Genomic DNA, 12,872 nt, shown 5'->3' with positions numbered 1-12,872 from the left:
AATAGTTATGTTATTTCATTATAACATAATAATATTATATATATATTTCATTATAGCTCATCCACCACAGTGCTTTAGAAAGTACTGTCATTAGCATGCTCTAAGATGAGGCAATGATTTCCATGATTCTGCTATAAAGTGAAACCTTTTTATTTTCTCCCTTTTCATTCCCTGGAAGAGGTTTTGAGAGACAGTTCCAAGTGTGTCAACAAATTGAGGTAGATGGACTTCAAAAACTGAGAAATAACTCCATGGTGGCCCTCCTAAGAAAGCAAGGTGGTTGCTAGAGATTCATGCATGGTTTTGTGTCATYCCAAAAGCTGTTGGCCTGTAGGGCAGATATGGCCATTGGGAATATCAGCACAAGCAGTAATGTCCCAAGATCATCCATATGCTAAGGAAATTGTAGAAGGAAGGGCATCTAATTTACTACTGTGGGATTGTTTCCTGTATATCTGCAGATGTATGGAAATATGTTGTTTATCATTACAAATACAATGTTCAAGTGTCATCAGTACAGAAAAGGAAGGCTACATCTCAGAAGACACATTAAAAGGCAAGATTTCAGACCAGACTGTTTGAATTGTACCATGCCAAATCAGTCTTTTTGTCTCATGTATATTTGATGGATAGAAGGCAGTGTGTTTCTAAAGACCTTCATAAATGCTTCTTRCTGGCTTATTTCAATGAGAAGAAAATAGATTAAAACTCACTACCTGTTCRGTTGGAAAACATCATTTGACAGAACAAAGTCTTCTAAAAGAATACTATCTGCCCATCTCTATTCAAGCACCTACCAGTCTGTGTGTTCTCTTTTGAACTTTTCAAATAATGCAYTTCTTCACCTCCTCTCTCTTTTTCCCCCTCAGGGCTCACACTTGTTTCAATCGTCTGGACCTTCCCCCTTACCCATCATTCTCTATGTTATATGAAAAACTGTTGACAGCAGTAGAAGAGACAAGTACTTTTGGACTTGAGTGATACACAAACCACAGTGCCCAGCTCATTGGACTTTTGTGGATCTGTCTTCTCAAGGAATGAATGAATGAACTTTTGTATTGGATTTCCTAGAGGAAAATTGTTTCATGGTGCAATTCAAATAATGAGGTTCCACGAAAGAGCTTGTGAAGCAATTAAAAAGCATTGTGGTAGTGGCAGAGTTCTCAACAGTGAAACTAGAGTGTGCCTGGTGTGCAGGGAAAGCCAAGTCTTGCGATCCATGGGGTTTTGGGATGGCTACACTTCCTAACTTTATGTTCTGAGCAAACCAGAAACGTGATGCCATGTCGTGATCCGTGGCTACTGCAAAACTGACACGTACCCAAGAACTGGATTTCATCAGAGCTGTTGAACAGACAATTCAAGGCAAAATGTGAAATCATTCAGCCCCTTACCTACCCAGTAAATTATCRAAAAAAGCATACAACTGAACTTTTTTGAATTCTTCTTTTCTAATTCATAAAGATCCATTATGCCATATGTTATAACAGCATAGTCAACACTTGCTTTACTTAAGACTACGAGTGCCTGTATGGGCTGCACCACAGAGCTGAAGTTCCTGGGGCAGAAGTGAATTGGAAGCAAAGTCAGCAACAAAGGCTGTAACAACAACGGCTTGTGCATTGAGGAGGTTTGTGGAAATGCGTTTGCCAGTGGTGTGTATGACAAAATATGAGCTGTTACAATGAACTTAATAACTTAATAAGACTGATTTTATGCTTTATACTGCATGGAAACTATTTTAAGAAGAAACTAGCAATTTATCACAGCATATCAGGAAAAAGCCCTAACACGGTGACTTCTGTTTATTTTTATAGGTTCATTATATTATGTTTCTTAGAGTGTAAACAGGAAACAAGCAAACAAAAGTGTTATTTCTGTTTTGTCACTTTCCATGCTTGAACAGACATTCTGCTAGTGTTTATTCTTTAAGCACTCTCCAGGGAAAAAAATGCCTTTTATTTTTATAAGAGTAAAAAAAAAACTCCCAAAAATATTTTGCACTGAATGTACCAAAGTTGAAGGGACATTATGATCTGACTGATAGCAAATTGCATCACTATCAAATATCTATAAAAATGCTTAGGAACCAGGCTTTCTTCACAGTGCCATGTCTATAGATATCAGGACTGTGCACATAAGTAATAATTTTATAATACTATATGTAATATTGTAATATGCATTTATTTTAAATGCATCYGGGTCATTTTTCATGCATTGGATAACTTAATGCAGTGGAGTTTAATACAGATATTTCATACGATCCCCACAACTTTTTATTTGTACAGCACCATAAAACACTAGCTCATTTGGAAAACCATGAATAACCTACTTCAAGGTGAGCCACCAGTCATAATGCCACTGTCCTGTATCAGTGAACACCTACAAGATGTAAACTGTTCATAGTGTCCAAGCTTGCATTTTCACTGATAAAGTGTTTTCTTATCAAATGTTATTTGAAGCAGTTTTTATGGCGTATCAAACACTGCATGGACACCAATTTCTTTACGCTTAATTTTGCTGAAATACACGAGGCTTGCTTGCATCTATTTTTGGTACTTTTCCTCCAGATGGTCTTGTGGAACACTCCTGCAGCTGCGCCCCATTTCTTGTGCAGCTGCTGTCACGCACTGCACCCGCCACATTTTAAAATYCCAGAAGCTGCACTTGGATACTGGATGACAAGAACATGAATTTAGCTCTGTGCTGACCCTTTTGGCAGCAGGGCAGCACAGCAAGCCCTGCTCTGTGGGAAAAGTAGCTTTTGAAGTAACGTTCTCACTTTGGAGGCTCTTGAAGGGGCATCTGAGGGAGGTATCCTGCTTGTTCTTGTGGGAGGTTTTTTCCAGCAGAGGCAAACATCCCTGGAGATGTCATCAGCACAGACTGTTGGTCCACCCTCCGAGGCAGAAGGCAGGTGCAGTTGTGGTGGTGACTGAGGAAACCCTTCAGACCCTTGGAAAAGCAAAACCAGAGGGAAAGCGTTCTTTTATTTCAAAAATAATTGCGCTTCTGCATGACATCTGGGACTCTCTTATGTAACTTAGGTTTTTTTAGGCTACTTCTGGCTGGTTTGAAGTAGCAAAGAAAAATCCAAACATATCACCCTGTTTCTATGTATTTATCAGTCTTCGTTAAGATTGCATGTCACAGGTCCTAATGCACATCTTTTTTCAGAACATGAATGAGCAGTAGGCAAACTTGCTTTTCAGTAGGTCACTCCAGCATGGCTCATGTTTCATATGATCCATTCACTGAGTMGCTGAAACTCTGGCACTCGGAGCAGAATGCAACTTCTGATTGGTTGAAGGACTACAGAATTTTCATTTTTCAATGCTGTGTTATCTGTGGTCTAAAAAAGAATTTCCCTGGTGGAAACTGTATCTTCAAGTTTTGAACTAGATACTCTTTGGAATGAAAAGTTTAACTAYTTGGCACAAAGTAAGTTTATACTAGTTTGCCTTTTAAGTTATGCTTTTGTACAAAACAAAAACAATAAATGCATCTTGTCAATTTTTATTTAAATATATCTACTGCACCTATTTGTTCTGTATTTATGCATGTAAAAATAATTTTATCCTGATGATCCATGTATTGATGATATGGTATCATAGCCATGATGATCCAGTATTCTGTAAAGATGTGACAGGGTCACCARTGGGGCAGCTGTCAGGTAGAAAATAGATAAATTAAAAAAAAAAAAAAAGTCCAGAATCTTTGTAGCATTAAACCCAAGAGAGACTAAGGAGAAGTTGTGCTTCCTCCTCTGCTGCCAACATCCCCTGGGGGACTCCAGAAAAGCACTGTGTGAAGGTTGAGGTGTCACTGGATACAGCTCCCTGTGGTGCCTGCAGCACTTGGCTCTTTGTGATGGTGTAAGTGATGCTGCAGCTCTGAAGGGATTAGCAAGGAGGGAGTAGAGGAGAGGAAGCCTGAGCTTAGTCAAATACCCACATCTCCTGGCAACTGCTTGGAATGGTCTCCCTTTGGTTTTGGAAGCCATTCCTGTTCAGTGTGCCCCGAGTGAAAGCCAGCTTTCATGTCCTGGAGCTGATGGCACCAGGCCACCACAGTGCTATTGCTTGTGACTTGCTGTGTGACAGGGATGAGGTCCACATAGAGAAAGGCTGAGAAGCCTTTCCAAAGCTCTGTATCTCCTCTGAGCTTTTCCAGATGGTGCTAAGKAGCTTTGCATTTAGGAAGAGAAAAAGTAGACAAAAGAATCCCTTCAGGCAATGACAGGTGGTGCTAACCTAACCTGCAGCATCTCCATCACACAGGTTGGCAGGGAGCTCCCTGCACGAGTTTAAGGGAGGTGCCCATGTTTCCTGCTCTGCTGGGAGGTACAGCCACACATCACCAGCCAAACAGCAGCTCATGGGTCACTGGAGTCTGGGCAGGCTGGCAGCAGAGTGGCTCTGTCCCCTGCACSCCAGCAGAGGTGTGCTCTGCTCACCTGGCACGGCTGGCGTCAGGTTATACCAGGCACTCCTAAATACACCAGAAAAGCTTGGAATCAATGAAGTTATGCAATGTGGCACCTGCTGCAGCAAACAGTCACCCATTCAGAGTCTGCAGGCCAGCAGCTGTCAGGGGAGCAGTGCCTTTGCCCACAGCAGGCAGGGGACAGCCATCTGCCACCTCTGTCACACTGCCAGCAGCACCTGCCAGGGCAGGATGGAAAACCCTTTCAATCCAGACCTTTTTCCTCACCCCTCCCTGCCTGCTGTTTTTTCCTTGGTATTCATCAAATATTTGCCTCCTTTTGCTTTTAAACATAATTTTCATTATCCTTGTACTGACCCCACCATAAAACAAGTTAATATGGYGTGGAGGGTATGTGGAGTGAGATCTCCTGTGTTCACAGCCCTGCTCATGGGSACCACATGAGCTCCACATGGCAGCAGTTAACCCCGGGTCACACAGGGTACAGGGAATATCTGGAATCTTCGGGGAAACTGAAAATCTAAGCAACAGCAGCCTGGCAAGACATCACACAAAGCTTCTGGCAGGAGCTKAACTGGCAGAGCACTGGACTGGTAGTTTGCTCAGTTTAAAATTATAGGAAAGAGAAGAGGTTTGTGATTTCTTAAGTATTTTTAATCCTTTAAAAAAGAAAAAAAAAACCTTTCTGAAGCATTTGCAATGGTAYCATCTGGTTGTCAAATGTAATCTCAGCAGTATTAATTGCAGATGTTTCCTGAGTTTCTGCAGTGGTAGCTGCAGAGTTTGATGGAATTACTTGAAGCACACTGTCTCTGGACTGAGGGAATCTGCAGCATCTGTGTCTGGATGGCCAGTGTCAGCTCATCTCCCATAGCATAAAGCAAGTTACTTCTTTTCAGTGAATGAAACTTATCTGCATTAAATTGTACTCATAGTGTTGTTACTCCTGCCACTGTTTTTATGTGGAGGGTTAATTTGGTCCTGTTAGTTACCACAGAAAGCTGGTCTCTAGTTACAAGACTGAGGTATAGCTTTGGTGATACAACTCAGCCATCGCTGCTGTTTCCCTGTTTCCTCTTCTCATCCTGYTCTCTCTGGGCAAGCAATTGAACTCCAAGCAAAATTTCAGAAGAATTACTCTAAGCTGGCTTCTTAAACTGTTTGTGTTCTTGCTCAATTATGTGGTATAAAACAGAACTATGGGTATAAAACAAATGCTATGGGTTGACTGGCTCATCAGTTTAAGTAAAAAATGGTGTACAATTTTGTTAGTGCAACCACAGTGGCTGCTGTTGGATGAGTCTAACCTTTTGCCTAAATACTTTACAATAAAAAAAGAATTTGGGAGGTTGAATTTGAAGTTACTTRTTTGCTGGAAAAATGAATATATGTTAGGCAAATAGTAGAGGAAAAGAAGACCTTTGCTGTAAAGCCAGTATAATCCACTTTTGTTAGCAGTATGCAAAATTACAGYGCTGACCCTCCAAACACAGGATTTTAACAATGAAGGATGGTTTATATTTTGTGTGTCTCTCAGACCATACATTTCATAGTGCTGAGTTTTAGACTAATTTTAGCACTAGGCTACTACTATTTAGGATGTTCATTTCTATGAAATTTTTTTTAGTTAAACATTGTTAGTATTTTTTAAAGCAATTTTACTCAAAGAAAGGTATTTTCAGATGGAAACTTCCTTTAGGGCTTTACTTCATAGGTTTTGCTCAGAGCCATATTATGCTGTAGGTGTTTTCAGATAAAATCATGATTGATTTGATAATTCTGTTTTGTATAACTGACTTTCKGGCCACTGTTTAGAAAGGTTCCTCCTGATTGGAGGTGAAAAGATGACAGTCAAGGATTCCTGGAATGGTTACAATCCATTCAATTATCTGTACGTTTTCAAAATGCATTTAAAAATACCTCCTGAGGACTGCAATAATTGCTACACTTATTGATTAGCCTCTTTCTAAATCAGTTATTCAAAATTTGAATGTTTCCTTTCAGATTAMATTGCAGAATAATTATAATAAAATTTTAACTAGAGATATATTCTGACAAATTTCTCAAAGCTGTGATGAACATGAAAGGGAGCTGAGCTAGGCTGCTTTCAATATTTCAATTCATTTGAAAACTTCTGAATAATGRAAGTTTATCTTTTGGGTTTCAGTTGTTTCTTGTTTTCAGAACTTTCAGAACCTTCTATTTCACCCCCTGTTAGAAAGAGCCTTGCTTTCTTAGAGGCTTTTGTTAAGCACTCAGGAGGTATATTGTTCAATTAATTTAACATACTTTWGTGCTGACATCAGTGTAATTAACTTTTAAATGTATAGACCTATGGAACTCCACAGGACTGGTCTCCCTTATTGTGGCCTTATTCAAAGGCCATCCATCCTCTCCCTTTTGATGGCACATAATCCTCCAATCACCCAGAGACAATTGCTGACCACCTACACTGACTGTAGCTGTGGTACCGTAGTTAAGACTGTGGGTTTGGTTTTTCTTTCAAAAGCAGCTCCCTCAGTCCAGAGTCTATGGGATCACAGTTATTCTGACATGAAGACTGAGTGGTTTAAGAAAAATAGTCCTAAGTTTTTTTSAAAATAGTTGATTCGGTATCCAAGAGTAAAATGTCTTTTGGTTTTGATTTTGCAGAATTAATGAGGCAGGGGATTTTTTTCTTGCAATGTTTTATATGGCCAGAATTTGTGATCCCCCATGGGCTRCTCCAGGCTGTTGAGCAGGTGGGTGCAGAGACTTTGTAGTGATAATTTCTGAGAGACTTTRCAGATAATTTCTGATTCAGAAATTRTCACTATTACCTTAGTGACGACTGTGCCTTCCACAGCTGGAGGCTTTGTCATGCAGCCCTTGAACTGGATTCCTGCTAATTGCAATAGAAGCAACTCATGACACACTCCATTGGCTAGTCAAAGTCTTTCATTTTAAATGATTACATTTTTCATATTTGGGAATGCACATCCAGCAGTATAAGGTCAATAAAAGGAGATTTTGCTGAGACATCATATTTGATTGCCATGCTGACTGCAGTCAGACATTGGAGCTGACTAGCTTTAAAGTAAATTACTGTATGAATAAGAAAATAAATCTCTGAAGCCTCATAAATAATTCTAAGAAGGAATGTAATTATAGGAGCTGTAATGATAAAACAGAGCAGCTCCTTGGAGCACAGAAGATACAGCCATGGAGTAGTGCAGGAGTGAAGACAAGTCTGAGAGTAGGCACAGAAAAAGGACTGCACTTGAGGACAGGGAGCAGGACAGTGAGTTGTGRTGATGCCTGGGATACAAAACAGGGTACTTTCTGCTTGAAAACTAGGCTATGGTAATGCRCCTAGGAAAGAAACGACTGTTCATCCCAAAATACATTGGTGACACTGCAATGGCAAGGCATGCTTTAACTAAATTTTGAAAATCTAAGTACACAATCAGAAAATTTACTTCTATGTAGCTTTTTTTCTTTTTTCTTGGACCTGGGTTGGGTTTTTTTTATTTGGGCTATTTTCAGGAAAACGAAAGCTTCTCAATAAAATAAAGGTGGTGTCTGGAAGCCCTCTTTTATTTGTTTAACTAATGACTGTTTATTACTATCTGCATTTGGCAAGAGATACAACTTCTGGTAAGAGGTTAAATCATCACAACCAATGTAACTTCCCTTTTCAATGTGATGGGCCAAATCCCTAATGCTTAGATATGTCAAAATACAGATTTAAAAAAAAAAAATTAAGATACTTGAGGTATGTGTTATGGGTTGTAAGAACCACGCATTTCCATGAAGACAAGGATTGATGTGGCATTTCCAAAGCTTAGTTAAGGTAAKTAGAATATTCTCAGTGACCCAGGTCTTTAGCCAAGCTGATGCATGGATTGATTCCACTGACACTCTAATGACATTATCAGAAAAGATACTGTGTAAGAAGTGGGAGCATTTTAGGATGGGTTTCTCTACCTAAAAGCTGACCTGATTCTTTACCTAAAAGACAAGACTATTGAATGAGTCAATATGARAGTCAAAAGAAGAATTCCTTGTGAGTTTTCTTCTTCAACGTGATAACTGAGATTGTAAGAGTTTTATATAAACTTGAAGTCCTAAATGAGAAGACAACTCCCATGTTGAACCATACTGGTTCAATAGTTCCATACAGCAGGACATTTTTCTGCAATGAGTCTGCAGCACTCAGGAGACTGCTGTTTATTATCAGCATTGCAGGGAGGAGGAGAATTATGATAATATTAACTACATAAATCATATAAGGAGGATGCTTTTTCTTTGTACTCTGTTTTTCCTTGGAATGACATAGCYTTGAGGGCCTCCATGAATCCTGATAAGCAAGGCTGCTTTTTGAATAAGTGACTGAGCATTTGTAATTACAAGGGCTGGGACAGTATGGAAAGGGAAAACTTTAGAGGAAAAGAAGGCAGKGAGGGATGTGGTGTGGAATACTGCTACCCCCAAGTCAGTCGATATTCCTGCCCTTGCTAGGTTACAGTTTGGGTTATTTTCAGCATGTTTGAAAGTGTGTAGAGTTTTACAAGTTTTTGTAGTGGGGATGCAGGCATCCAGAATCTAACAGGATTATAGGTGCATCTTCCTCATTTTTGACTATTACTTGATATAATTTTATACCAAGTTCTTTGTTTTTAAAGAATTTCAGGCACTGAGAATACAGAGTGCATATTTATTTCTAAGCTTTAAGTAGAACACAGTGTATTTTTTAATCCTTTCCATACTTTTCAGTTAAGTGTTCACAAGACTATATCAAATAAAATTCCAAGTTTTTCTATCTTTCTACAAGCCACTTTAAGTTTCATCTGAATTTGGTACATGTCTTTCACAGAACACTAAATGGGGAATACGTGCTTCAAGCATTAAGATGGTTTCTGTCCTTTTCCCTATTTACATTGCATTACATTTCACGATTTTTTCTTTGAGGCAGAGAGAATAGATAGAAAATGTGTTGAGTGTGTTACAGGGGCACACAATGTGTTTCTTTGTGCCTGGTTTCAAGGAATGTACTATAATGTTTGACTGCTCACAGATTTACATAATTTGAATACAGGACTGTTGTGTTGTATTTCCTGTTACTCAAAAACATTTGGGGAAAAGAATTTTCTGTGTATAATTTTATTTTCATACTGATCTCTATTTTGTTTAAGACCATGTTTCATCATGAAATCACTTAATTAAAATAAATCTTCTTACAAAATCCACTTGGTAAATCATCTCTTTTATTGTGCCTCTGAATATACTGTAACTTCCTTTTTTGAGTACCTTTATCTCCAGATCATTCTATGTCCTTTGAAGCACCTGAAAACCTTTAGAGAACCTACATGATCCTCTTTCTGACATCATCTTTGCTAAGTGATTTCTGATGGCCTAGAGGGTCTGGCATATTACAAATCATCATTTTGGAAGTGGAGAAAGTAAGAATTCTGCAGCCATATGCAACATAACTTGAACAARAACTACATAAGAAGAAAAACCTCCTATGACAAACAACACATTGGAGAGGCCCAGGCTTCATGGAAGAGTCTCTGCTTTTGAATGGAGCATCAGAGGTGGCAGCAATRCTTTACAGCAGTGGCTGAAACTCAGGAAAGTTCTGTATTTTCACAGGGAAATATCTTCCAGGAGTAATGCATTTTTTTGTCTTTAATAAGTCAGTKGCCTCCACCAAATATTTCCTTCTACTTTTCTAAGAGATAGTGCTATTTCCAGTGAGAGGCACTGGCCTTTAATCAGCTCTTAGGCAAAGGTTCTCCTCACCAAAACACAGCCCAAGGAGAATGGTTAAATGGCAACTTGTCACTTCCCCTGTGTGTTACACAAACTGTTTGTAGAATCTGGTAGTGAAGTGATATTTCTATTATTTTAAACTTTAAAAACTTTAAAAGTTTTTTAAACCTTTTCTTGGAGATAATTTTGYGTTCTCTTGCTGCTACCAGAGATGTGATGCATGCTAACCTGAGTCACTGAAGGAGAGCTGCTGTGGGAAGAGGCGAGGCTTTGGGACTGGAGCCCTTTCAGAATGTGCTCTCTGTTGTCATTCTTGATGCCAGACTCATAAGGTATTTTCACCCGGGTCACTGATAACAGATGCCACGTATTGCACAATTACTCACTTTCGCTCAGTGTAAACACYGGCGCTGGTCTGGAGCTCGTGCTGGGTGACACTGAGGCAGCTGTGGTCAGCAGGGTCAACCCAGAGATTTCCCACTGCACTGAGAATTGCCTTGTGTGAGAGGGTGGCACAGGGATTTTGGCATGTGGGGGGAAAAAAAACCCAAATTTTTTTGAAATGGCCGTTATTAAATAAAAATGAATTGGAGAAGGCTCAGGCACACTGAGCTTCCAGCTGTGTAGCTCTTAATGTTGTGTGCTTGTCCCCCAAGTCACTGACAGAGTTCCCTGCTAAAGGTCTGCTGCCATCTCTTCATTCCAAACAGCATCTACCCTGTGCCAGACCTGGGCTGAAAYCCGCACTTGTTGGGGGAGCTGAGCTTTTCCCAAAGGCTGGCTCCCGAAAACACGTGTGGCTCTGAGCACCTCGGGCTGTACATCACAGCTACGCCAAACGGCTGCTGATCAAGGGCAATGGTTCTTTAAAAGCTGAAAGAGCCAGCTTTGTAATGGATAGGTAATCAAGGGAAGCAAAAGAAGTAACTAAGAATGGGAGCTATGAAGCTAACACCTTTAATTGCTATTTTTTAATTATCCCAAAGACCAGGTGTATATACATTAGGAATAATAATGGTTCATGATCCTGTACTGTTGTGACCTTCAGCCTACCCATTCCCCCTTCTCCACCCTCTGCTTGTCCTTCTGAGCTGCGGTGTATCTGAGTAAAATTACAAAGTCCTCAGGGTGGAGTCCTGTCAATTATACCCTTCTYTAAGTGCCATTCATGTTTCTATGGCACTACATAAACAGATAACCAAGACTACAATAACACACATGTCATGAAACATTTTTGGTATTCACTTGTTTTTTTTAAACTTAAAGGGAGAGTAGAGTAAATCCTGAAAAGGATCAGCAAAGGCACAGAAGCAGCTAAGGAGACAAACATAAGCACTGTCATTTACTTCTTGGCACCACGTGCTATAATAATCTGAAACATCTTAATTGTGGGCATCATTTAATTTTACTCTGTGGCTCATTCGGTATGTTTGGAATGCTGCCTGCTTTTCATACTGCACAAAGAGCACTTCTCAACAAAACCAATCCTATCCACAAGTCGTATTTTTATTTGACAGATGTATTTGGAATCATGTTATACTGAAGTAAGGATATGATCTGGAATTCTGAGGGAGAGAGTAAAGATTTTGGACTGCTTTTGTCAAAAATATCCACATTGCAAATATCCACATCCATTCAGATGGAAGTTCAAGCAAGCAGGAGTTTCAGATGTTTTCAGTAGGTATATCTCAGTGTGCCAGCTCCATGGTGTGACATACTCTGGACTCTTCAAGGATACTTTCTGCTCTCTCACACTGCCTCTCTTATCTCCATTTAYACTATTTTCATCATAATACAAGCATTGCTGTGACAGCATGACTTAGGCACTGGGATAAACACAGCAATTACCCACTTCACTGGCAGTGCCATGACATAAACAGAATTAACCCAGTAACTCTAATGGTACACTGCTGAAATTAAAACATGCAACTCTTAAACTCTTATGCTGCATAACCATTACTGCCTTCATGACAAATCTATTCTAAAACGGATGTTTGCAAATTTCTAGCTGGTTGGATTGCTTCAGAGGAAACCAATTTGACAAACAAATTGCAACTATTTTAGAACYCTTTCTAACTTCAATTTATTTCTGAACCATGCTTTAGGCCATTCTGGGTCCTCGGAAAGAGTCTTTGAAACCACAGGTTAAAGTCTTTTAACTTTTTTTTTCTTTTTGTTGTGGGCTTCTCACGAGGAAGACGCTGTTTCCACTTGCACGTATGAAAACAGAGATKGTCATACGACCTCCCTGCGAGATCCGTACTTGTAGACAAGTACTGAAAGCACTCTGCTCCCGGCAGCTGTCAGTGAGAACTGGTTTATCGCTGGGTTTTTAACTGGACTGGGCCGGTGCTGTGGTAGAGCGGTGGCGGGGCGCGCACAGCGCTTCTGTCCGTGTAGCTGCGGCTTTTCCCCGCCACATCCCGCAGCAGGACGGAGCGGAAGCGCTGCAGACTCGGCTCATGTGCCCGGCTCCCCATGCCGGGGGGAGGCACAGGATGGCGGTGTGCACCGGACCTACAGAGGAGCCTTCGCTGCGATGTTTGGCTCGCACACGGCCCCGGGACCGGGACTTGTCACCGGTGCCTGTGGCTGGGAGCGGCGGCTCCGCGCACCCCAAGAGGTGCGGACACCAGCGGCTGCCCCGCAGCGCCCCGAGCCCGGCGCCTCCC

The 12,872-nt window shown here is 40.5% G+C and overlaps 1 protein-coding gene across 4 annotated transcripts in view; it reads left to right on the top strand.

Moving 5' to 3' along the window:
- The window catches only part of HECW2 (HECT, C2 and WW domain containing E3 ubiquitin protein ligase 2), a 177,023-nt gene extending 167,329 nt beyond the window's left edge, over positions 1-9,694 (top strand). For all 4 annotated transcript variants that reach the window (XM_057378032.1, XM_057378035.1, XM_057378034.1 and 1 more), the window contains one exon: positions 870-9,694. In XM_057378032.1, coding sequence (XP_057234015.1) covers positions 870-981 — 112 coding nt within the window. In that variant the 3' untranslated portion in view covers positions 982-9,694. The remainder of the gene's footprint in view (positions 1-869) is intronic.
- Positions 9,695-12,872: the final 3,178 nt, after the last annotated feature.

Source organism: Malurus melanocephalus, unplaced genomic scaffold, assembly GCF_030028575.1.
Source record: "Malurus melanocephalus ecotype Western Australia unplaced genomic scaffold, MMel_1.1 scaffold_339, whole genome shotgun sequence".
Taxonomy (NCBI): domain Eukaryota; kingdom Metazoa; phylum Chordata; class Aves; order Passeriformes; family Maluridae; genus Malurus; species Malurus melanocephalus.
Note: the sequence above shows the minus strand (reverse complement) of the source record. Positions and strands in the feature narration are given on the sequence as shown.